At 36.5% G+C, this 26,466-nt stretch overlaps 1 protein-coding gene across 1 annotated transcript in view; it reads right to left on the bottom strand.

The window, feature by feature from the left end:
* Window positions 1-26,466, bottom strand: part of SMIM14 (small integral membrane protein 14) — a 64,415-nt gene that overhangs the window by 25,768 nt on the left and 12,181 nt on the right. The window contains exon 2 of the mRNA XM_007178805.2: window positions 13,055-13,164. Within this exon, the coding sequence (XP_007178867.1) occupies window positions 13,055-13,129 (75 nt within the window). The 5' untranslated portion in view covers window positions 13,130-13,164. The remainder of the gene's footprint in view (window positions 1-13,054; window positions 13,165-26,466) is intronic.

Below are 26,466 nucleotides of genomic sequence, written 5' to 3'. Positions count from 1 at the left end.
ATATTCACATATTACAAGTATATTAAAAGGAAAGACAAAATTCCAATACCATGATACTTGAAAATGAGGCCGACTCTGATTTGCTGTTATGGACTGAATGTTTGAGTCTCCTCAAAATTCATATTTTGAAATCCTAATCCCCAATGTGATGGTATTAGGAGGTGGGGCCTTTCAGAGGTGATTAGGTTACGAGGGTGGAGCCCACATGAGTGGGATTAGTGTTCTGATAAAAGAGACCCCAGAATGCTTTCTTGCCCTCTCTTCACCATATAAGGATACAAGATCTGCAACCTGGATGACGGGCTCTCACCAGAACCCAACCATGCTAGCACCCTAATCTTGGACGTCCAGCTTCCAGAACTGTGAGAAATAAATTTCTGTTGTTTATAAGCCACCCAGTCTACAGTATTCTGTAACAGAAACCCAAACTAAGAAATTTGCTAATATGAAAAGATAAATGAAGTGAAAAAAAAAACAAGTTGCAGAAACGTAAATATACTATGATTCCTTCTATGTGAAAACAAATTTCTAAAAAGAGATATATAGCAGACTGTATTTTCTAAAAACGGTCATAGTAGTATTTCTAACCACACATGCTCTTCTAGAATCTTGCCACTCCCCATCAAGAGGTGGAGTCTCCTACCTCAAAACTGGCTTAAAATTAACTCAAAATACATTAAAGACCTGAATGTAACACCTGAAACCATAAAAATCCCAGAAGAAAACACAGGTGGTAAGCTCCCTGACATCAGTCTTGGTGATAAGTTTTTGGATCTGACTCCAAAAGCAAAGGAAACAAATGCTAAAACAAATAAGTGAGACTACATCAAACTAAAAAGCTGTTGCATAGCAAAGGAAACCATCATCAAAATGAAAAGGCAACTTATTGAATGGGAGGAGATATTTGCACATCATATATCAGATAAGGGGTTAAATATCCAAAATATATAAAGAACTCATATAATTCAATAGCCAAATAAACAAACAATCTGATTAAAAAATAGGCAGAGGATCTCAATAGACATTTTCCCAAAAAAAGACATAAAGTTGGCCAACAGGTACATGAAGAGATGCTCAATATCACTAATCATCAGGGAAATGCAAATCAAAACCACGAGGTATCACCTCACATATATCCATCATGTATGTATATCAATATAATGGAATTATTATTCAGCCTTAAAAAGGAACAAAATCTTGCCTTTTGCGACGACATGGATGGACCTTGAGGGAATTATGCTAAGTGAAATAAGTCAGAGAAAGACAAATACCATATAATCTCACTTATATGAGGAATTTAAAACAACAACAAAAGATCAAGCTCAAAGATATAGAGAACAGATTGGCGGTTGCCAGAGGTGGGGGGGGGGGTTGGGAAGTGAGTGAAATAGGTGAAGGGGGTCAAAACGTACAAACTTCCAGTTACAAAATAATTTAAGTTATGGGGATGTAATGTACAGCATAGTGACTATAGTTGGTAATACCATATTGCATATTTGAAAGTTGCTAAGAGAGTAGATCTTAATAGTTCTCATCACAAGAAAAAAAATTGTAACCCTGTATGGTAACAAGTGTTAACTAGACTTACTGCGACAATCATTTCCTAATATATACAAGTCGCACACCTGAAACTAATGTTATTTGTCAGTTATACCTCAATTAAAAAAGAGGTAAAGTCTATTCCCCCTCCTCTTGAAGCTGGGCAGGCTCAGGACTGCTACAACCAGAAGTATAGTAGAAGTGTTGTATGTGACTTCTTAGGCTAGGTTATAAAAAGTATCCAGGCTGCATGGTTCTTTCCCTCCCCCATCCTCTCGTGGGATGGATGCTTGCCCTTGGAACCAAGCCACTGTGCTGAGAGGAAGCCAAGCAGCCACATGAAAAGGCCGTATGTAGGTGTTCTGGCTGACAGTACTAGGTAGGGTTTCAGCCACCAGCCAGCATCAACTGCCAGACAGTGAGTGAGCAAGCCTCCAGATGCTCTTCCTGCTCCCAGCCTCTCAGTCGTCCAGCTAAGAACCCAGACATTATGCAGCAGACAAGCCGTCTCCACTGTGCTCTGTATGAACTCCAGACACACAGTTTGTTAATTAAAAGGTTTTTCTTATGCCAGAGTTTTAGGGTAATTTGTTATACAGCCATAATAACGGGAATATAAGAGAAACTGTAAATAGCTTAAAATCAGTAAAGTGGCAATGAGAGGCTGGGGAACATAGGGAGATTTTTACTTGTCCATTTCTACACTTAGTACTGCTTGAATTTTGTGCCATGAGGACATGCACTAGCTATTTTATCTTTTAAATAAAACATAACCTCACTTCTGTGAAGGAGGCCAGAAGGGGGTCCCCTCACACAGTACAACCTGATGTCAATTACAAGAAGAACTGCCAATTACAGACCTCAACAGAAGATCATCAATCACAGGCCCCAACAGGAAAAGATGTACACTGCATCTCCTACAAGAAACTGACTACCCCAGCAACTCAGCCAATGAGAAGCCATCATCACCCTGAGCTCTCACTTTTCTCCAATGGGCTTTTGTTCAAAACAACCCCTCCCAACTTACTCCTTTTTCTCTATAAAATAATGTCCCTCTCCTTTGTTCCTTGGACTTGCTAAATAATATTAAATTGGGGATAAAATATATATACCATAGTATCTAAATGTTTATTTGTGAGAAAGATCCGGGAAGGTGCATATCAAATTCATCTAGGGAAGTAGGAACATGCCAGATATAGAGAAGTGAGTGAGAAGTTTGGTCTTACTTTTAATGTATTGATTTTGTGAAAGAACATTAGTATATTATTCATATTAAAAAACATTTTACAAAAATATAAATTAATAGGAAAAGATACTAGCAGTAGATATATTTGCTGGGTAGAGAAGTTTCTCAAGAAACTTTTCAGGCATACATCTTCCAGGAAAAGGCCAATGATAGGTCTTACTCAACGTGACTTATTTAAGTACAGTGGACATGAGTCACAATTTACAAGGCCTTCAGGCTTGTAAAGGGAATCTGACCAATGATCTCCCAGATCACATGCTTACAGTACTTTAATATGGAAACAAATGTAAGTAAATTAAGAGATGCAGAAGTTTCAGTTACACGGTTTAGATTAGAGCTGAAATACAGAGCTCAACAAACAAACAAAAGGGGGATTATCTGCATTCCAAACCTTAGGTTACAACAGAAAGGAGGAAAAACACAAAGCATAACCTAAATTCACATTTCTAAATCCATCTGTTCTCTTTCTGGAACGCCTATCATTAATAGAAGAAACTGTATACCAAGAGACAGCCAGTCAAGGAGAACAGGAGAAGGAGGTGGCAAGAGAGCAGAAGAGGATAGAAACAGAATAATTCTGCAAATGGGGAACTGAAAAAGTCTCTCGCCAGGCCATCTTTATGATTGTAAGGAAATATAAGTGATTTTTAAAAAACCCAAACAACTAGATATATCAGTTATAAGGAAATACCTCCTTAAAAACAAAACTAACCTCAGAGGAGACACACACCAAAAAACCTACAACTTAAAAGAATGATTTATAATTAGACTATGATTTTGTGTTGGCATCTTTCTACATATCCAGTAGTATTCTACTACTACATCAATAAAAACCCATATTTATCAATAGGCATATTCCCATGTTAACAAGTAATGAAACACAGAACTGTATGTAACATGATAAAGATATCTGATTTTAATTGAAAGGGACTCACTCTATATTCTTATCCACCTCTTTAAGTCTACTTAGCCAGTATTTAATGAGTAAAACATTAAAGTTCTAATTAGAGTATTAGATTAGGATAGAAAAATGCCTGTAATGTCAGATAATGCCTCCATTTTTTAATGTTTCTGAACATTCCTGAGACAAACAGAACCTGGCAAACAAATCCTGGCAAAACACTTACCTGGCAAAATACAACTACATTAAAAACAGTCTAATACCTGTGTAACCCAAGGGTGTAATTAAATCATAGGAAGGAAACATGCCAATAGAATAAGTAAAGCTTTACTTGTCACGAGCACCCCAAAATGGGCATTCTTTGTACTGCAGTCTTACCAACCTTAACTGAAACACTGTTTATAATGTATCATTTAAAACACTCCTGTAAGAATACAGTGATACAGTCATTTACTTTAAAAGTCCATATTGCAGCTATATTGGGTTGGCCAAAAAGTTCGTTCGTTCTTTTCCGTTAAGGTGGCTCTAGTAGCACTTAATTGTCTTTAACTTCATTCGAAACAATTTTTTTAGATTGTATGTGACAGCTCTCATATCAGCGTGCATTTAAAAAAAGACTTATCAAAACTGGTGAACTTCTGTGTAGCCATTTTAATATTGAAGATGGAAGAAAAAAGCAACATTTTCGGCATATCATGTATTATTTCAAGAAAGGTAAAAACGACTGAAATGCAAAAAAAGATTTTGTGCAGTGTATGGAGAAGGTGCTGTGACTGATCAAACATGTCAAAAGTGGTTTGTTAAGTTTTTCGTGCTGGAGATTTCTCACTGGACGATGCTCCACGGTCGGGTAGACCAGTTGAAGTTGATAGCGATCAAATCGAGACATTAATTGAGAACAATCAACGTTATACCACGCGGGAGATAGCCAACATACTCAAAATATCCAAATCAAGCACTGAAAATCATCTGCACCAGCTTGGTTATGTTAATCGCTTTGATGTTTGGGTTCCACATAAATCAAGCAGAAAAAAACCTTCTTGACCATATTTTTGCATTTGGAACGTAATGAAAACGTTCTGTTTTTAAAACAAATTGTGACGGGTGAGGAAAAGTGGATAATGTACAATAATGTGAAACGGAAGAGATGGTGGGGCAAGTGAAATGAACCACCACCAACCACACCAAAGGCCGGTTATCATCCAAAGAAGGTTGGATTGTGTATATGGTGGGATTGCAAGGGAGTCCTCTATTATAAGCTCCTTCCGGAAAACCAAACAATTAATTCCAACAACTACTGCTCCAAATTAGACCAACTGAAAGCAGCACTTGATGAAAAGCATCCAGAATTAGTCAACAGAAAATGCATAATATTCTATCAGGATAACACAAGACCACATGTTTCTTTGATGACCAGGCAAAAATTGTTACAGCTTGGCTGGGAAGTTCTGATTAATCTGCCGTATTCACCAGACATTGAACTTTCGAATTTCCATTTATTTCAGTCTTTACAAAATTCTCTTAATAGAAAAAAATTTCCATTCCCTGGAAGACCGTAAAAGGCACCTGGAACAGTTCTTTGCTCAAAAAGATAACAAGTTTTGGGAAGGACTTCCCTGGTGGCGCAGTAGTTAAGAATCCGCCTGCCAATGCAGGGGACGTGGGTTCGAGCCCTGGTCCAGGAAGATTCCACGTGCCACAGAGCAACTAAGCCTGTGAGCCACAACTACTGAGCCCAAGCGCCACAGAGACTGAAACCCACACGCCTAGAGCCCGTGCTCCGCAACAGGAGAAGCCACCGCAATGAGAAGCCTGTGCACTGCAATGAAGAGTAACCCCCACTCGCTGTAACTAGAGAAAGCCTGCGCACAGCAATGAAGACCCAACACAGCCAAAAATAAATAAATAATTAATTAATTAAATAAATCTATTTTTTTAAAAAAGTTTTTGGAAGATGGAAGTATGAAGTTGCCTGAAAAATGACAGAAGGTAGTGGAACAAAAGGGTGAATACATTGTTCAATAAAGTTCTTGGTGAAAATGAAAAACGTGTCTCTTATTTTTACTTAAAAACCAAAGGCACTTTTTGGTCAACCCAATATAATAAAATGCATGAAAATCAGATTTATATTCTTTGTACTGGTACAGCTTAGCAGTTAAATAATCAAAACGTACATGGAACTGGTGAGGCAATAGTAAAGTGTTTGAATTGCTGTTTATGTCCATTTAGCCTTAGAAGACATACAAAATTTTTCTATTTTTATATATATTTTTAACATGAGAAAAAATTGTACCAATTCAGAAATCAACAAAGGTAAGATGAGAATACAGTCTTATTAAAATTATTAAAAAGCTAAACATGGTAGAATATATTTTCTTTGCAAATCACATTAACAGTGCATTCAAAAATTTTATTCTTCAGTGGAAAAAGTCTGTGATTACTAGTTTTTCTATAGAACTGTCCTGCTTATAATACCTCTGAAGATGCTTACAAAGTTTTATTTTTAAGTTAATATTTGAATAGGTAATGTACTCTCATAGTTTTAAAAGGTAAAAATACAGTGAAGAGTCTCTCTTCCACAGTTTTCTCCTATTCCTCTACCGCCTCCTTGACTGCAAATATAGTGCGTTTTTTTAAGGTACCTGAAGGAAACCGACAGGAAGCAGAGCAGATCATCGTACCGAAGAAACAGCACAGGGCCTGGAGCTAATGCCAAGCTCGAATGTGCCTCTGCCACTCTCTGGTCGGCTCCAATACTTGGGAAAACCTCAGGGTCCTCATTTGAAAAAGGAGGATCAACTTCAGAGGATTTCTGTGGGTTTAAAATAGTGCCTACATTCCCTTCAAACTCTCCCCAATATAACCATCATTATGAATCTGAGATATATTCCTTGGAACCTCTTCTATGCATTTACAAACATTAACCTGACCTACACATACTCTCATACTCTAACCTTAACCTGCAAAGGCATCTCTATGGCTTTCACTAACATTTCTCAGATACTTCTAAAATATGTTTCTTCTTTTATTTCTAATTGTTTTTGCATTATCTGTTGTTTGGGACATAAACAGCTTGTCCCAGACGTGATGGATTCTCTCTTTTGTCAGTATTATTCCTGTGTTCAACTGTTTTGGCTTTGAATTAATTTTGTCTGAGATTAAGAGTATCACATTCTTTTGGGACAGCTTCCCCTACACCCCTGCTCCTTTCATCACTTATCTATGAGATTTTGTTTTCAGTGTCTGTCTCCCTTGATAAACAACAGCATTTAAAAACTCCAAACTGTCTCTATTAATAAGTATAATCCACTCACACATAACATTTTACTTTATGCTTTCTATTAACTATGCTTCTCTTGTTTCTTCCTGCCTGCCTTCAGCTTACTTGGGTTTCCTTTTTCCTTTTTTTTTTTTTTTTAAATAAACCCTAATTCTCCCCCCTATTCAAAGTTCTCAAATGTGTCAGTACTAGGGCATCCGGATATCTGAGAGGCAGTTCTTTGGTTGTTGTGACTGGCTTGCATCCCCCCTAACTTTCAAAGGTCCTGCCACACATTCACTAAGTGAAAAACTTGAGCCTATAATATAATCTAAGTCCATTTCAAAGAAAAACACAAAGTATTTTTTGGATGGTTATACTCGACACAGAATTATCGAGGAATTTAACTGGACTTTCACATTTAAATCAAGGGAAGACTATACTTAGTTTTGTTTATGACTCTACCAAGAATCTGGTGACTTTGAAACTTTACCATTTCAAAAAATCATGTTGCTGGTGGTGCTTAAGGCCAGCATAACATACTTGTATGGGTCTGCATTTATAGCTATACATTCATAATGACTTTTCATATTAGAAGGATCTAACTATTTCATCTTGTCTTCTAATGTAGCTGTACCTGCGACCACATTGTAGTCCTTTTGTTTTCTTCAACTCTTTGCTTGTTTTTCTGTTCATATTTATTAATGAAGGACTAGGCTGGGTGAGCAGTTAGGGTATACAAACAGCTTCCCTTATCAAGAAAGCATGCAGGTAGCTATAACCCTGGAATGTCCCTTCACCATTATCCTGGGATCTCCATTCACCATCACTCTGGAAATTACTTTTGCCTCTCTCATATGTTGGATCTCCTGATTTCTACACTCGAAATCTCTTCATTCTTGATTTATGCCTACATCTTGGTGAAAAACAGTTCATCCTCTAGTAACCAGCTAAGAAAAGGTACATGAGGTAAAATTTTTGAAGACTCTCCTCCTATTTGATAGTTTGGTTGGATATAGAATGATGGATTGGTAATAATTTCCCTTCAGAATTTAAAGTCACTGTGCTAATGCCTTCCAATTTTGCTGTTGAAAAGTCTAAAAGTCATTTAGACACTTGATCCTTTGTATGTGACCTGTATTTTCAGGAATGGCAAGGCAGCCAGAAACGGTAGAACAAAGTGAGCAAACGGGAACCAATGGAGTGCAGGGGGACAGATTACACAGTGCCACATAAATTTTGTTTCTTTTCACTATGAGTGTCATGGGGAACTACTGCAGAATTTTGAGGAAAGGAGGAACATTACCTGACTTATCGGAAATAGATCATTTCAACTCCTGTAGTGAGACTAAAGTTGAAGAAAATGGAGATGGCAAGAGGGTAGAAGCAAAGAGACCAACAAGGAGGCTAATTTCAATAATCTAGGCAAGAGATGATGGCAGGTTAGACCAGGGTGTTTCACTGGAGGTGTGAGAAATGGCTGGATTCTGGATATATATTTTTAAGGTTGAGCCAAAGGGATTTGGTTCTGCATTAGCCATGGGGTTGAAAGAACAGAGTAAAAGATGACACAAAAGCTGTTGCCTGAGCAACCAGAATAATGGAGTGAATAGAGAAGACAGAGAATTCCCTGGCGGTCCAGTGATTAGGACTCGGTGCTTTCACTGCCGTGGCCTGGGTTCAATCCCTGGTCAGGGAACTAAGCCTCATGGTGTGGTCAAAAAAAAAAAAAGAAAAAAAAAAAATAGAGAAGACAGAAGTATAAGGTTGGGGGCAAGAAAAGTTCAGTTATGCACACATCAAGTACAAAATGTCTACTATTTGTCCAAATGGAGATGTTGCATCAACAGTTGGATACACAAAAGTCTGGAATTCAGAAGCAGCAGCTTTTTGGCTGGGCTATTTTGGAGCATGGGCTCATTTTGGCATTTACATTCCCTTTGATCCTATTCATTTTCCATGCCAGGTTATCCAATGTGAGCCACATAATATTTTTTTAATATGTCCTTTTCTGCTTAAATCATCTAAAACTTCTATTACTTACAATGAAGAACCTTAACTGAAATCATTACTAAATCAGGAAAATAAATTAGTTTTAAATTGTGAATGAATAGAACTTTATTAAAATGGAAAGGAACTAACGGTAAAATCTTAACTGCTTCTAAGCTGAATATATCCCTTGGCAAAGCCCATCTATTTTCACAGAATAGGCAAAACAAAAACTGCAACCCAACATACAACTAATGAGCTAACCATAAAAAAATCATTAAAATCCTCAAGTTTCCCCAAATGAGTTTCTCTTCCCTCTGGAATCTTCAATACTGCTATCAGCATGTTATACATAAGGGGATCATCCATCAGTAACTGATATTGTGTGAAAATATCCATCATACACAAGAAAATCCAATTTTATTACATAAGGTCAAAAATAATAAAAATCCCAAATTAGAACGTGAAATTAATGAGATGGTACGCTATTACAAAGATGAATTAGATGTCCATTTTTTAAAAAATGAGACTAAATCTCTGCACTGTTATCATACTATAACACAGTATTATTGTATCTATGAGCTTCCTAAGCATGCAGACATCTAAATTCTAGTAGTTATAACTAATATAGAAAAAATATACCCTCAGATAAATTGCTTTTAAAACATAGGCTGGGGCTTCCCTGCTGGTGCAGTGGTTAAGAATCCGCCTGCCAATGCAGGGGACACGGGTTCGAGCCCTGGTCCAGGAAGATCCCACATGCCGCGGAGCAACTAAGCCCGTGTGCCACAACTACTGAGCCTGTGCTCTAGAGCCCGTGAGCCACAACTACTGAGCCTGCGTGCTACAACTACTGAAGCCTGTGCACCTAGAGCCCGTGCTCCACAACTAGAGAAGCCACCATAATGAGAAGCCCGCGCACCGCAACGAAGAGTAGCCCCCGCTCACCGCGACTAGAGAAAGCCCGCGCGCAGCAACAAAGACCCAATGCAGCCAAAAATAAATAAATAAAATAAATAATTTATATAAATAAATAAATAAATAAATAAATAAAATAAAATTAAATTAAATTAAATATAGGCTGTAGAGTTAGAGTTCCACAGGGTAATAAGATAACAGATACTGGGGAAAAAAGGTCCTATAAAGTATGAGTAGAAGATAATGGATGCATGAGAGGTAGAAAAGTCTAGTATTGATAAATTACAAAAGAATACAATGACGTTTAAATGAAAATATTGATAGTTTTTGCTAGATAACTTTTTTCTGATTATAAGATTTATTATCACAGAAAATACAAGAAAGTATAAAAGAGAAGTCTCAGCCCATATTACAGAATCCAGAGATAACCACTTTTAACATTCCGGTGTATTCTCTTCTAGTCTTTCTTCCTATGCACACATGTATATGAAATGAGTGGGTGTGTGGGTGTATGTGTATGTGTACACAAAAGCAAGATCTACTAAACGCCATTTGTACATCTTTTTTTTTTTCATTTCATATAACACACACATCTCCCTTGTTTTTAAATATTTTTCAAAGACAACTATTTTAAACAAGATTTTACCATATGAATTTCCATGATATAACCACTGTCCTACTAGTCAACATTAAGGTTGCTTATAACTTTTTATTACTATAAATAATGTTACAATAAATAGTATTATTCATAAATCTTTGAATTTCTGAATTTAGAGACCATATTTCTAACAATACTTCTTAGGAAAAATGTTTAGAAAGCACTTAAATATCAACAATGTAGATATGATCCAAAAATGCTGCTTGATTCTGAATTTAAATAAAAGAAAAAGAAATACACATGAAATAAAAATTAAAAAGCACAGTTCAATTCAAACAAACATCTATCAAACCTTGCCAGCAAGTTTCCTTAATGAATCAAATGAGTTTCTCCTCCCTCTGGAATCTTCAATACTGCTATCAGCGTGTTATACATAAGAGGGTCATCCATCAGTAATTTACATTGTGTGAAAATATCCATCATACACTAAAAAATGTGGACTTTTAAAAGATCTGTAAAAATCTAAAATCTATTTTCACATAATTAGGAAGTATTTCAAACCAAGACTGCTATAAGTAACGCCATCAAGCATGAATTAATGTGCCCATTAAAAAAGAAAAAAAAAGCTAAACATGGCTTCCTTGACAATCTACTAAAGTTAAGTGTACAGGGAACCCTAAAAAAGTAGGGCTTAGTTTTAGTCATCTCTTAAAAAGCAGCAGAGCTGGGCTTCCCTGGTGGCGCAGTGGTTGAGAATCTGCCTGCTAATGCAGGGGACACGGGTTCGAGCCCTGGTCTGGGAAGATCCCACATGCTGCGGAGCAGCTAGGCCCATGAGCCACAACTACTGAGCCTGCGCGTCTGGAGCCTGTGCTCCGCAACAAGAGAGGCCACGATAGTGAGAGGCCCGCGCACTGCGATGAAGAGTGGCCTCCGCTTGCCGCCGTTAGAGGAAGCCCTCACACAGAAACGAAGACCCAACACAGCCAAATAAATAAATAAATAAATAAATAATAATTAAAAAAAAAAAAAAGCAGCAGAGCTAATAGAACAAAGCATGTTAAAAATAAAAAATACTATACTAGGAAATAAAAAGAGGTAGTAGCCCTGATTAAAAACTAATCTCCTGGGAAATTTTACCACAATTAAATTACAAGTCTATTTTTTATTCCTAATATCAGAGTAATTTGAAAAAAATTTGCCTTATGTTTGATTGAATTAAGACATTAAAAACTATCAGCTCAAACTTCATAAATAAACAGGAGAAAATATTTTTTAAACTCTTCTCAGATTAATCTATTTTTACATCAATTATCAGAGATATGACATTGTCATTTTATTTCTATACTCACAAGAGTCTGATTTAATTTATAAGTTCTTAGTTTATTTCTATCCCTCTAAGGCACTCTTAAGGATCATAAGTCCTAGTATATGCTAATTCTCAAAGGAACATCATTCATAATCAATGCACTTCTGATCACTGTACATAGACAATGAGTGAGCAGAAAACTTGCTTATTCAAGTATTCCAGCAAATGTTTGTACCTGCCTTTATTAACTGGCCTATAATAATATACCCCGGTACAAGAGTATTTTAAAACAGCAAAATGTTGTTATAATGTATAACATAATAATAATATACAGTTGACCCTTGAACAACGAAGGGGTTAGGGACGCTAACCCGCCATACAGTTGAAAATCCACATGTAACTTATAGTCAGCCCTCAGTATACGCAATTCCTCCAAATATGCAGTTCTACATCCTTGGATTCAACCAACTGTGGATGGTGTAGTACTGCAGTATTTACTATTGAAAAAAAATCCACATGTAAGTGGACCCTCAGAGTTCAAACCTATGCTGTTCAAGGGTCAATTGTACTTTATTGTTAATAATGGTCAAATTTTTCCTTTGTATATAAAAAGTATAAAGTATAGTACATAAACAGCCCTGTATTTAAGCTTTAAAAGTCTCTAAAAACCTACAGTTGAAATCTCACTACACTCAAAGCCTGTTGTTCAGAAATCTGCCTCTGTCAAGTAATTGATTTGGATCTGGAAATAAACTATATAGAGATTTTTATTGTCATGCCATTTGTTGGAGTAGGATTTGAACTATATCATAAGAGGAAGTGTGACTTCATAGCAGTTTATCAGGTAAACAAGCTCCGTATAGCCAAAAATTATATGCATTAATACAGAACAGAGGACTTCCCTGGCGGTCCAGTGGTTAAGACTCCGCGCTTCAATGCAGGGAGCGTCGGTTCGATCCCTGGTCAGGGAACTAAGATCCCACATGCCACATGGTGTGGCCAAAAAAAGAAATACAGAACAGAAAAGTCTACACAAATGTGTGTCTCCCACCCATGATGGTGAATTTCGCCAACAAAAATCTACCATAAATAAAGACAGCAATCTGTTTTTATATCTAATAAAAGAACTGCTGGCAAGCATTTTAACCATTATGACTTAAACCACTGTGGAATTTCAATTATGAAATAATTTTTAGTGCCCATCAGATGAAAATCTTCCAATAAACAACATGCTCCCCAAAACAAGACAGAGCGGTACAGTTCAGTTCTGAATAGGACTGTCCTGTTCATCTCACCAGATTGATCAGCCTTCTCATCGCATGTTCATGAGAGCAAACACATTCACAGGGATCGAATCCACCTTCTGCCATGATTACCCAGCTTGATTTATCTTGACTGTTTAAATCTAGGAGGAAGGAAAAAATATCATAAGACTACTATCAGAGTTACTCTTTCTCTTGAACTATGAAGAATTCATGTATGTATAGATTCATAATAGTTTTCTTAAACTAAGTATAGTTCATATTTATTGACTTAAATCTATGAATTTATTACTAATCTTATACGAATTATGAATCTATACAAATGATTGGCTACCACTTTACCATCAGACTGATTTCCTGTAAATGAAAATGTATTCAGATACTCTATACTGGCCCCATCTGTGAAGCTGATGATACTAGAGCCCTACTCTGCTTAATTACCAAATCCTTTAACTTTGTTAGCCCCAGTACTGCTATGGACTGAATATGTCCCTGCTAAAATTCATATGTTGAAGCCTTAATCCCCAAGGGGGATGGTATTTGGAGGTAGGACCTTTGGGAGGTAATGAGGTCATGAGAGTGGAGCCCTGATAAATGTGATTAGTGCCCTTAAAGAAGAGACTGATATCTCTCTCTCTTCAACATGTGAAGATACAGCAAGAAGGCATCCATCTACAAAGTAGGAAGAGATTCCTCACCAGACACTGAATCTGCCAACACCTTGATCACGGGCCTCCCAGAATCCAGAACTGTGAGAAATAAATATTTGTTGTTTAAGCCAGAGGTCCCCAAACCCCCGGGCTGCAGACGGCTATTGGTCCACGGCCTGTTAGGAACCAGGCCGCCTGGCAGGAGGTGAGTGGCCGGTGAGTGAGCTAAGCTTCATCTGCCGCTCCCCATGGCTCACATCACCGCCTGAACCATCCCTCCCCACCCCCCGTGGAAAAATTATCTTCTGTGAAATTGGTCCCTGGTGCAAAAAGGTTGGGGATCGCTGGTTTAGGCCACACAGTCTGTGCTATTTTACTGTAACAGCCTAAGCTGACTATGGCAACTTTGCAGCCTTTATCCTACCAAGAAAGCCCTCTAAAAGAAAAAAATGAGTTATCTAAAATGATACCAATGTGCGGGGCAGGAGGGGCATGAATTAACATGAATGAACATGATAAAAGCCAGGAAATAGCTGGGAAGATTTTGAAAAATAAGAGTAACAAGATGGAGTACTATAGATATTTAAGATGGAATAGGCAATCAATGGAACTCGCAATTTAACTTAAAAGACCTTCATTCATTCAAAAAATATTTAGCACCTGTGCTAGGCATTAGCAATATAAAAGTGAGCAAAAACTGATACAGTCCTTACCCTAAGGGTGTTCACATTCTAATAGTGGAGACAGATATTAATCTAAATATTTTAAAAATTATAAATGCAAACTTGTAAATGTTATAAAAGATAAATGGACCAAAAGACTGGAAAAAACAACACACAGAATGAGAGAAAATATTTGCAAATCATGTATCTGACAATGACTTAATGTCCAGACTACATAAAGAACCCCCTAACTCAATAACAAAAGCAACTCAATTTAAAAATGGACAAAGGGGGCTTCCCTCATGGTGCAGTGGTTGAGAATCTGCCTGCCAATGCAGGGGACACGGGTTTGAGCCCCGGTCCAGGAAGATCCCACATGCCACGGAGCAAGTAAGCCCGTGTGCTACAACTACTGAGCCTGTGAGCTCACAGTAAGCCTGTGAGCCACAACTACTGAGCCCGTGTAACACAACTACTGAAACCCGCGTACCTAGAGCCCGTGATGCACAACAAGAAGCCACCACAATAAGAAGCCTGCGCACTGCATCGAAGAGTAGCCCCTGCTCGCCAAAACTAAAGAAAGCCCACGCGCAGCAACGAAGACACAATGCAGGGCTTCCCTGGTAGCACAGTGGTTAAGAATCCGCCTGCCAATGCAGGGGACACGGGTTCAAGCCCTGTTTCAGGAAGATCCCACATGCCGTGGAGCAACTAAGCCCTTGCGCCACAACTACTGAGCCTGCACTTTACAGCCCGTGAGCCACAACTACTGAGCTCATGCACCACAACTACTGAAGCCCACACACCTAGAGCCCGTGCTCTGCAACAGGAGAAGCCACCGCAATGAGAAGCCCACGCACTGCAACGAACAGCAGTAGCCCCCACTCGCCGCAACTAGAGAAAGCCCGCGCGCAGCCTACGAAGACCCAACGCAGCCATAATTTAAAACAAAACAAAACAAAACAAAACACAATGAGATACCGCTTCACACCTATTAGGGTGACTTTAATTTTAAAAAAGGAAATAAATAATGTGGAGAAATTAGACACCTCCTAAATGGCCTTTCTGGAGAACAGTTTGATGGGTCCTGAAGTTAAGCGTAAGAATTATCAATGACCCAACAATTCCACTTCTAGGTATTTATCTCCAAAGATTTGAAAAGAGGGACTCAAACAGATACTTGTATGCTAAGTGTTCATAACAGCATTATTCACAATAGCCAAAAAGTAGAAACAACTCACATGTCCATTAACTGATGAATGGATAAACAAAATGCAGTATATACATACGATGGAATATTATTCAGTCATAAAAATCAATGAAGTTCTGATACACAGATGAGCCTTGAAAACATTATGCTAAGTGAAATAAGCAGACACAAAAGGACTCATATGATCCCACTTATATGAAATATCTAGAATAGGCAAATTCATATATACAAAGTAGAACTGTGGTTGCCAGGACCTGGAGGAGAGCAGAATGGGGAGCTATTGCTTAGTAAGTAATAACTTAAGAGTTCGGTGTGATAAAGTTTTAGAAACAGATAGTGGAGATAGTTGTACAATGCTGTGAATGTAATGCCACTAAATTACAGACTTTAAAAAATGGTTAAAATGGTGAAATTTATGTATGTTTTATCACAATAAAAAAAAAATCATTGTGGTTGCCCAGGACTGAGGGGCTTGAGGAGAAATGGGGAGTGACTGCTAATTGGTACAGGCTTTCTTCTCTAGTGAAGAAAGTGTTCTAAAATTGATTATGGTGATGGTCACACAACGCCATGAATGTACTAAAAACCACTGTACACTTTAAACGGTGCACTGTGTGGTATGTGAATATCTCAATAAAGCTGTTACTTTAAAAAAAAAAGATAAAAGGTGCCTGTAGAGTATATACAGGTTCTAAACTTATCTAGGGAGTTAGGAAGATTTTACTAAAGAAGTTAATGCTGAGTTGAAAGTGGAAGGATGCACTGGAATACAATAGGGTAAGGTGGAAGTGGAAGGTATGGGGATCTAGGGCTGGAGGCATTCTAGACACAAAGTAAAGAGCAGTGCAAGACCCTGTAGTGAGTAAGAGTATAACCTGATGAAGGAACTGAAAGAAAGCCCCGACGTGCTGGAATTCAGACAGCAATCCAGACAACAAGAGTGGTCTGAAATGAGACCAGAGAGGTCAATGGGCCAGGCCACACAGAGCTTTCCAGGCGATGTTCAAGATTAGGGCTTCATCCAAAGATCAATGTGAAGTCCATAAGGGTTTAATGCCTGTGTGTTTTTAAAAGATCACCTTAGTTGCACTATGGAAAACTGACAGTAAAGAAGCTAAAGTCAACGTAGGGAGCCTAGTCAAAATGCTCCTTCAATAGGTCAGTGATGATGACGTCCATTATAGAAATTTATAGGTTGAGGACAGCACATCAAATCACTGGGGGGGAAGACAAGTTATTCCATAAATGGTACTGGGGAAAGCTGACTCCTTACTCTCATTCCTTATACCAAAACAAATTCTAGATGTATGAGTGATTTTTTTAAATGAGGCCACACACAGAAATAGTCAACTAGAGCAATGGATCAGAAAAGAATGCTGACAAACTGACCCCATGATTTTACCAGAATGTAGAATGTGTAAAGGTGCTGTTTTATTTTAGTTATTTATTTTTAGAATATTTACAAAAGTTATTCTTCAAATATTTACTATTGTTATATCTATATACGTATGTCTTACTTAGATTTATTTTTTATAACAACTTCTTTGAGATAAATCACATACTATACAGTTCAGACACTGAAAGTGTACTATTCAATATTTAGTATATTCACAGAACTGTGCAACCATCACCACAATTTTAGAACATTTCATCACTCCAAAACAAGACCTATACCCATTAGCAATCACTCCTCACTTCCCTCTCTTCCTCCCAGCCCTGGTTAACCACTAACCTGCTTTCTGTCTCCATGAATTTGCCTATTACAAACAATTCATATAAATGGAATCATACAATATATGTTCCTTTGTTATTTGAATCTTTTAAGCAAGAATTACTTATTTGTTATTTATGGACAAGAAAATTAAAGTCATTTATTCCAGAAAACATGAACTTCAAAGGACTACTGTGTTGTACATGTGGCACAGGTGTAATAATCTGAAATATAGTTTGCTGTGAGAGATTACATATCCAAAGGTTTGATTTTATACATATTGTCACTCTGAAAAATTTCCTAGTTTACTGTCTGAAATTTCTTAGTAAAAATCAGAGCCAAAATCTTCAGCTGTGTTTCTAAAATGGTGCTATTTTAAACCATGGACTATTTAGAATTTAGAATATGATAAAGGTACCATCTTAAACCATGAACTATTCAGAAATGGTGGAATAGTTGTCTGTTTTTTTATATTAAAGTATGATGCATACAAAAGGACTGGAAGAAAATACATCAAACTTAATGAGTGGTTAGCTCTGGGGGAGAGAATATAATTTGCGGGACAGCCATTCATTTTGTCAATTTTTAAACATTTTTTATAACGACTATATACTTATATATTAAAACTTTTAAAATATGGAAAAAGTTTAACTAAAAAAGTCACAAATGTATAACTACAAGAAGGCCACTGGGATACATGTAGAAGAACATAAATCCAAGAACCTATAAAGGATCAATAATTTTGACAGCCAAAAATGATATCCAGTTTCTACAAGCCAAAAATATACTGTAAAATAAAAAGACAAAGAACTTAAAAAAAAAAAAACTTCAACACATATCAGCGTTAATTTCATTAACTTACAGATAACTGAAAAATCAATATGAGAATGGCAATCTAACAGAAAAAAAGGAGCAAAGAGCATGTTCACAGGAAAACAGAGCCAATAAGCAAATACAAAATGGAAGAAGTGCAAATCTAAACATCACTTTTATCAGAAAATTGGAAAATTTATGTAGAAAACTTAGATATCCATATCAAAATAAGCATGCAAAATTTCTGTATAAGAATGGTCACTGCAACACTTTTTATAAGAGCAAAAAATGGTAATTCTAAGTGTTTATTTATGTAGCTCTAATTAAATAAATAATAGTATGAGTACCTGAAATCCTATACAGCTGTTGAAAAGAATGAGTCAAATTTCTATGTGATGATTTGGGGAAACAGCCAAGATACACTGAGGTGAAATCTAGTTGCAGAATAGTCAGGGAAATCCTACTTCCCATCTAATATCTTCTTGCCTGACTTAAGGGCAGGTGGGATTGGAAGGGGAAGGAAGTGGAGTTGCAGGTAACCTAAGCTGGAGAGTTTTACTCTCCAGAAGATAGGAAATACCAAACACAAACTCTGACTACTTCACAGTTTTGTCTGAGGCCACTCTGTGTCCACACTTTTTTTTTAAATTGATTAGCCTTCATCTTAGACAACTGACTGTACATATCCAACACAGAAAACCCTGAAAAAATATATAATCTACCCTTATATGTAGATAAAGTTCACCCCTGAAAGTCTTTCTCAATTGTTTTTTCAAACTGTCCATAAGGAAACAAGGGCTCAGACTGTGCTGGGTGTGGACATATGCAAGTGTCCACTTACAAATACTGGTCCTTCCTCCCTCTCAGTGCCTTGCCAGTCCAATAAAATGTTGGTTGAAATTAAAAGATACAGTCCTAAGTTTTTTTAAAATAAAATTCAAGTACCAGAATGCCCAATGTCTATCCAGTTCTATAGCCCCTGAACACAGAAATACAAAGTACTAGCAAACCGACTTTTATAAAGGGAGACTTGTTTTTATCACCCATAAAAATTGTAAAACAGCTATTTTAAGTCTCTTTTTAATCCATTTGACTTACAAAATTAGATTCCACCACCACCACCACCACCCCCACCCAAAAAAACACAGCTTGGGGGCAGGAACCTATTTTAATCATCACTCTGTCTCTAAACACTTCCCTCATTGCTTAAGCCATAGCAATGAATAAATATTTTTGAATATTGGACAATGTTTATTTTCTCTGTATCTATATATGCCAGGGACATGTATATCAGCTAGAATTTAAAGTATCTGTTGGTCTTAATTAACCTCCAGTAAAATGAGAAAACGCATTTATAAACAGGACATTGCTCAATAGTGCTATGCTTCTGCGGAACTTTCTGCATGTAAACTTGAGCTGTTTTAAGTACTATACAGTTTTCAGTTAATAGTTTCCACTTTAAAATTACTTTTTAAAAAAACAGAATGGAAACAGTCCTCTTTTGGCTAGGACCTCAGAGCAAGTGTCAATGCACACCACCAGCTAAGCACTAGAGCAAAAAACTCACCCAATCCCACCCCACATTTAAATCCCTTGGTGTCCAAAGACATTAAGAAGCTGCTCTATCCTGAGTAAGACAAAACTGGGTTACTGAGTCAGAATTCTGGTAAATCAGCCTAGAAGAGGCATTTGATAGAAAGTAACTTAAAACAATGCTTTTGCTTTTCATGTTTCAGAGGAATTATTCACCTCCTCGATATATATCCCTAATGTGAGAACAATGTTAAATAATGTCAAAGACATGGGTCTGACCCTCGACGACAACCAGCTTTACTCCAATTGGTCACAAAAGGCCTAAGTCATAAAAATAATAATAGTGCACTGAAAAAGTTCAAAATAATCCTGGAGAGGAGAGAGGGAAGTAAATACCGGCATAGAAGAAATAAAACTGGCCATGAGTTGATAATTATTGAAGTTGAGTGATAGGTACCGGAGAGCTTTTATACATTTCTACTTTTTTCTATTTTAAGATTTTCCATAATAAGTATTTAACTTATCAGTATTTTCCCAGTATAATGAATATTTGTGATAGCAATCTGACTCTGGGCGTAGATTAAGCAACAGTTTATAGATGACTTTCTATGCAGCATAAAGGACAAAATACATCTAAAGCTCTCAAACCATCCACTACTAAACAACTCTTAGCACAGGAAAGCAGTAAAATAATCCACTCTGTATCTTGGGAGGGCAAATGCAATTAATTCCCCATATCCCTCAGATCCAGGTCATTTCTTCCTTCAACCACAACTAACAAACCTTTCCTGGTAGAGTTCAGCTGTAATTAGTCAGTTGAGTCATCCTGTTTCTGTATGTGCTGAAGGAATTTTCCAGTGCCGTTAACCAATTTACTATCTGCCGGTAGAACCTTAAACTCTCCAGCTCATGCTGGGTGGGTTTAACCTACCTTATTTCATCTTTGGGGAGTCAAACTTAACTGCCTGTTTATAACTTTGGAAAAGGTGGAAGAGTAGATACTGTAGTTCTACTACTGTGTTTTCTAGGACTATGCCATGGAACTGCATGCTTATTATATACAGGATTGATTCCTTGGGAAATAAACTTCTCAAAAGTGGTTCTTGATTAGGCCAAATACTCTTAGTAGCAAATATTTGTAAAACAGCAACATTACCGGTGTTACATATTTAGTATCAGTGGTATCCCTAGAAGCACAGAGAGTAAAATGACGAATGCCAACCTCCCCATTCCTCTCTCCCCAATTCTACTCCCTTTCCCAAGAGGTACCATAGTTAACAGCCCAGTGCGAATACTTTCAGGTCTTTTTATATGTATTTATACCCATCATTTTGGTAGGTTTTATGAGATCATACTATACATGTTCTGCAACTTGTTTTTTTATAACATAAAAAGTCTTGGAGACCTTCCAATATATAAAGTTCTACTTCATTCTTTTTAATGGTTACATAATACTCCAAAACACAAACATACAATTTTAGCATTCCTTTAGTAGAGATAACTTAGGGCCTTTCCAACATTTTTGTTAACATAATGTTGCAACAAACATCTTTGTGCCCATATTTTTGTAGGACTAAGTACAAAAAAATGAAATCTCTAGGTCTAAGGGCATTCACAAAAAGCCTTTACCAATTTTAATTCTACCAACAGCACATAGTACATATCACTAATTGCATAGCATAGTAATTACAAACATTATTACTATCACTAATAGTACAATAATATATGGCTATAACGTTAAAAAAATTTTTTGCCAGAATGTCAGAGCCCCAAAATATGTCTCATTGCTTTTATTTTCTATCTAATGAGGCTGCACATCTTTTCAAGTTTATTGGCATCTGTATTTCTTCTTTTTCAAACTCTTTTTGTCTAGTTGATTTTAGGAGCTCTTTATATTATTGAGTATTAGTCCATTATGTCATAGCAAGATTGAGAACTTGTTATACATTATTTGCTTCCCTTTCTTCTCTATGGCTCCAAAGCCAGATTTATAAGGGTCTATTTTGACAAATTTTTCTATTTAAATATCTAGCAGACTATTAGCTAAAAAGTTAACAGAACTGCAAATCCCAGAAAAATAGATCTAAAATCACAAGAGAGCAATTGGAAATAACATCCAATGACAATGTGAAATATTAATTGGAGAGTATTTTCATTTTCTTTAATGCTTTAACTTACTAACTTCTTCAAAGGACAAGCTAGAAGAACTAAAGGATAAACATAAACCCTGGATTTTTTTTTTTTTGACAATTTTACTTCAGCTCTTTTATCTTAGAGCTATTTGTTGTTGCCATAGGTGTTAAGGACTAACATGAAGTTTAAAAAAAGTTTTCCAGCCATTAAAGATTTAGGGGGGAAAGCATTAATACATTTGTATGTGTGTGTGCAAGTTCATCTTGGTTCCTCTTACAGAAGTAAATATTTGGTTTGGGATATATCTTTGTAAGAAGCTGTTATCTCCTAAGTTTCTTTTTTAAAATAAATTATGCTTTTTTAAAAGAAAGTATTTTACAAATACCTAGGGGTAACAAAAATTCCCAAAATATAATAAAATGTCAACATAGGTTTCAAGATTATACAAGTAATTTTCAAATGGGTTGAAATGGGTTTTTTGTAACACACTGCAAAATAGTAAATATTTTAAAAGTACTTTTAACATAAAATGCTTGGGAGAATCAGTCATGAATTTTTAAAGCAAATAATCCTAGATTATTGCTAGATTATGCTAGATTAACCCACAATAGTTCGCACATTAATTTGGAATGGAACTACCATTACATGACTTTTACCTAAAATAGCCTTACTTGTTTACTTCTTGCTTTACCAACAGCTAACAAATTTCCTTATCATATACGTAGATAAATGTAACAGAAGGAGGAAAAAATTTTAAAAGAATACAACAGGACTATGAATGATGTGGTCATGAGATGTGAATAAAAGACAAAACCCTGAAGATGATTAAAAATGAAGGGCCAACAATTGCTGAGCCTGCGCGTCTGGAGCCTATGCTCCGCAACGAGAGGCCGCGACAGTGAGAGGCCCGCGCACCGCGATGAAGGGTGGCCCCCACTTGCCGCAACTAGAGGAGGCCCTTGCACAGAAACGAAGACCCAACACAGCCATAAATAAATAAATAAATAAAACTTAAAAAAAAAAAAAAATGAAGGGCCAGTAAGCAAAATGGTAAATAAACCTCTTAAGTCTAAGAGACAAAAGAGTTAAAAGAGTCAAGAGAGTCTCTAAAAAATATTTAAAATAGGTAAAGACCAACGGAAAAGATAATTCCCAAAAGAGGTGCTACAGCTAATTAACAAACATTTTAAAAGGTCACCCTAAGTAAATAAAATAAATGCAAATTAAAATGTAAACCTTTGGGACTTTCCTGGTGGTCCAGTCCAGTGGTTAAGATTCCATGCTCCCCATGCAAGGGGCCCAGGTTCGATCCCTGGTCAGGGAACTAAGATCCCATACCGCAACTAAGCCCATGAGTCACAACTACTATGCCCGTGTAACTCCAGAGCCTGCGTGCCACAACTAGAGAAGCCTGCTCGCCACAACAAAGAGCCTGTGCGCCACAGTGAAGACCCAGAGCAGCCAAAAATGAATAAATTTTTTAAAAAATTCACTTCTAAAAAAAAATGTAAACTTTCACCTAAAAGAAAAACACCAAAAAAGTACCATGAAAATTCAGTCATACATTGCTAGTCCTACAGTTAACATCTACAACCCTTCAGGGATTTGGCAATATGTATCAAGAACTATAAAAACGTTCTTATTAATGATGTTTGTTATCTGTGGTCTGCTTTAAAATACTCCCACAGAGGGAGGGGAAAGTAGAAGGAGGGAAAGGGACAAATCTTCCTTATAGAATTCCAATTAATATTAGTAGATTTATCACCCTCTAGGAGGTGAAGCTTAACCCTCACTCACCCTTGAACGTGGACTAGACTTAGTGACTCACTTCTAAAGAAAGAATTCAGAAGGAGAAGGTAACTTTATAGTAAAGAAACCTAGCAAACCCTATCTTAACCAAAAGATCAAGGTAAACATCTTGTTGATATGTCATGTTGATATCACATACCCTTTGACATGATGTGATGAGAAGGGCATTTCACCTCTGTGGTATTCAAACCCAAATTGAGGGGAATTCTACCAAATATCTAGCCAATACTCCTCAAAACTGTCAAGGACATTAAAAAACCAAAACAACAACAAAAAACAAGGAAAGCCTACAAAACAGAGGAGACAAAGCAGACTACCACTACTTCCAGGTGATCCTAGGAAAGTCCTTATAAATGATAAAAAGAAATAGATTAGGACTTCCCTGGTGGTCCAGTGGTTAAGAGTCTGTGCTTCCAATGCAGGGGGCACCAGTTTGGGGAACGAAGATCCCACATGCAGCACAGCCCGCCAAAAAAAAAAAAAAAAAAAGATCAGCACTGACATTTTACTTAAGTTAGTAATACTGGGTAATGTACTATTTTTGTTTTTTTGTGTTTTGTTTTAGCCATGTCGCATGGGATGCAGGATCATAGTTCCCCGACCAGGGATCGAACCTGCGCCCTCTGCAGTGGAAGTGTGGAGTCTTAACCGCCGGACCACCAAGTCCTGGGTAATGTACTATTAATTCCACAAACATTCATTGTTCTCCAGAAACTTTAGGGAATCGCCCTCGAAGAAATTCTACCAAGAAGTTTATAAATTAATTTTGATTAGAGGCAGAGTACTGTGTATTAGGCATTTGTTTTTCCACGCAAGCATTCAAAACAATAAAATGTCAGCTTATCGTCTACACATCTCAGATCCAATCTTCCCTAAAAAAAAAAAAAAAAAATTATCAAAAAAAGAAGAGCAATCAGTTCTAAGAACCCAGAAATACTGCAGCTTGATTTTTCCTTTATTTTTCTCAAGGTTGAATTATAAAAATATGTACCCTTATTTAACCTCCCTACTCTTGCCAACCTCTCATTTCCTCTTGTCTCCAATAAGGGTTAGTTCCCTGCTCCAGCTTCCAAGAGCAATATAACTAAGGAATTCATATCCCTCATAAGAAATGAGTCAGAAACCCAGTATGCCCAACGTGAAATTCTTGTAGTTACGGGAAAAAAAGTATGTAAAATTACTATGTGTCTAGAATTTAAACCTAGGGAAGAAGTATTCTATATTAAATTGATTATACTTGGTTCTGTTAAGGTTATCAGATGTTTTTTCTTCTTGTTTTCCTAATTTTCTATACTATATTTCACTTCTTAAATCAAATCACATATTTACATACGGGTACATAAATCTGTACGTATATGTAAACATTTACGTACACATGTAAACAAAAGATTCTATCCAAAAGAAATACTAAAGGTTGATGCCGAACTTCCTTGCATTAATAACTCACAGATAAATTTTCTTCTATGGATGCTTGCAAATGGTTTAAAACCATAAGAATTTAGTATTAAAAAATAATTATATAACTGGTTGCCTCTCGAAGAGGGCCTAAGCATTTAGGGGACAGAAGTAGTAAAGAAACTTTTCACTGTATACTGCTTTGTGTCTTCTGAATTACTCAAAAAATATTAACTTTTAAAAAGAATAACCTTAGAGTAAGCGTCTTGTTCTTCCCGTACCAGAACCATTAGCTCTAGGGACAAATAATTACATTTCAATTTTTCTCTTGAACTGAACATGCTAAATTATCTTAACCCTCTATCTGACCTTCCATCATCATTGAATTTCTTGGTTAGAATTAATATATAAAAAAAGGTATTCTAAACTCTGTAAGTGAATGTGTTACAAAATAAACCAAATCCCATTATCAGTGAGAAATGACCAAGTATATAAATAGACCATACAATGGATACTTCTAAAGTCAACCTTTGCCCTAAATCTGAGGTAATAATTCTTTGTAAAATCAGTTTTCAATGTTTTACCTTTCCCTTCCTCTACTCATTCTCTGGTGGAAGCTTTAACAATTAAGAGAATCAAAATACTGAGACAACAGAGTATATATCACAAACTACTAATGTTGGTATAATGTTTTGGTAATGTTTGGTAAATTGAGTTTAAAATAAAAGCAAATGGGAATTCATTTTTAAATTCATTTTAAAGATACACATAAAACAAGGAAAATAAAACAGATGAAGATGAGACTAGTTTTCTTTCAGGTTTTTTCCCAAGGCACATTCAGAATCAAAGATGTCTGGATACACACTATAGCTGGAAGGCAGAAAAAAGAGGGTGGAGGGAGGAGAGAGAGAAGAGGTAATATTACAACCCAGTAAACAGGAAATCAATTCTTTTTTCTAGAATTTTCTGAACATACCAACCATATATATATTTATATATCAAAACTTGAATTACAAATAAATGAGGACGGGATCAACATTTTAATAAATGGTCCCTAGGAAAATCTGCTAGCAATTAAGAAGGAAAAAACAGCCATCAGCAATTCCAGAAGACAATTTAGGTGAATATTTATCTGAACTCTAGTGGAAGAATTTCCTAAAGATACACACAATGAAAAATATCAACAAACTTACAACATAAAAATGTGTGCATAAAAAAATTCTCAAATACAATTAAAAGAGCCAAAGAATTTTTAAAAAAGCACACATTCCATTAATACAACAAGCAAAGACATCTTAATAACATGGAGCATATACAAACAGATCCTTAAAGTGGAGACTGCATTTGAGATCACAAGCTATAACTTTTATGGCAATATGAATCCAGAAGTCAAAAAATGTTCATGTCCTGTGAATAATTCCACTTCTAAGGTTCTATCATTTTAAAAAAATCTGAGGGACTTCCCTGGCAGTCCAGTGGTTAAGACTCACACTTCCACTGTAGCGGGTGCGGGTTCAATCCCTGGTCAG

The sequence above is a fragment of the Balaenoptera acutorostrata genome, chromosome 5 (assembly GCF_949987535.1).
Source record: "Balaenoptera acutorostrata chromosome 5, mBalAcu1.1, whole genome shotgun sequence".
Taxonomy (NCBI): domain Eukaryota; kingdom Metazoa; phylum Chordata; class Mammalia; order Artiodactyla; family Balaenopteridae; genus Balaenoptera; species Balaenoptera acutorostrata.
The sequence above is the reverse complement of the archived record's forward strand: the minus strand, read 5'-3'. Positions and strand labels throughout refer to the sequence as shown.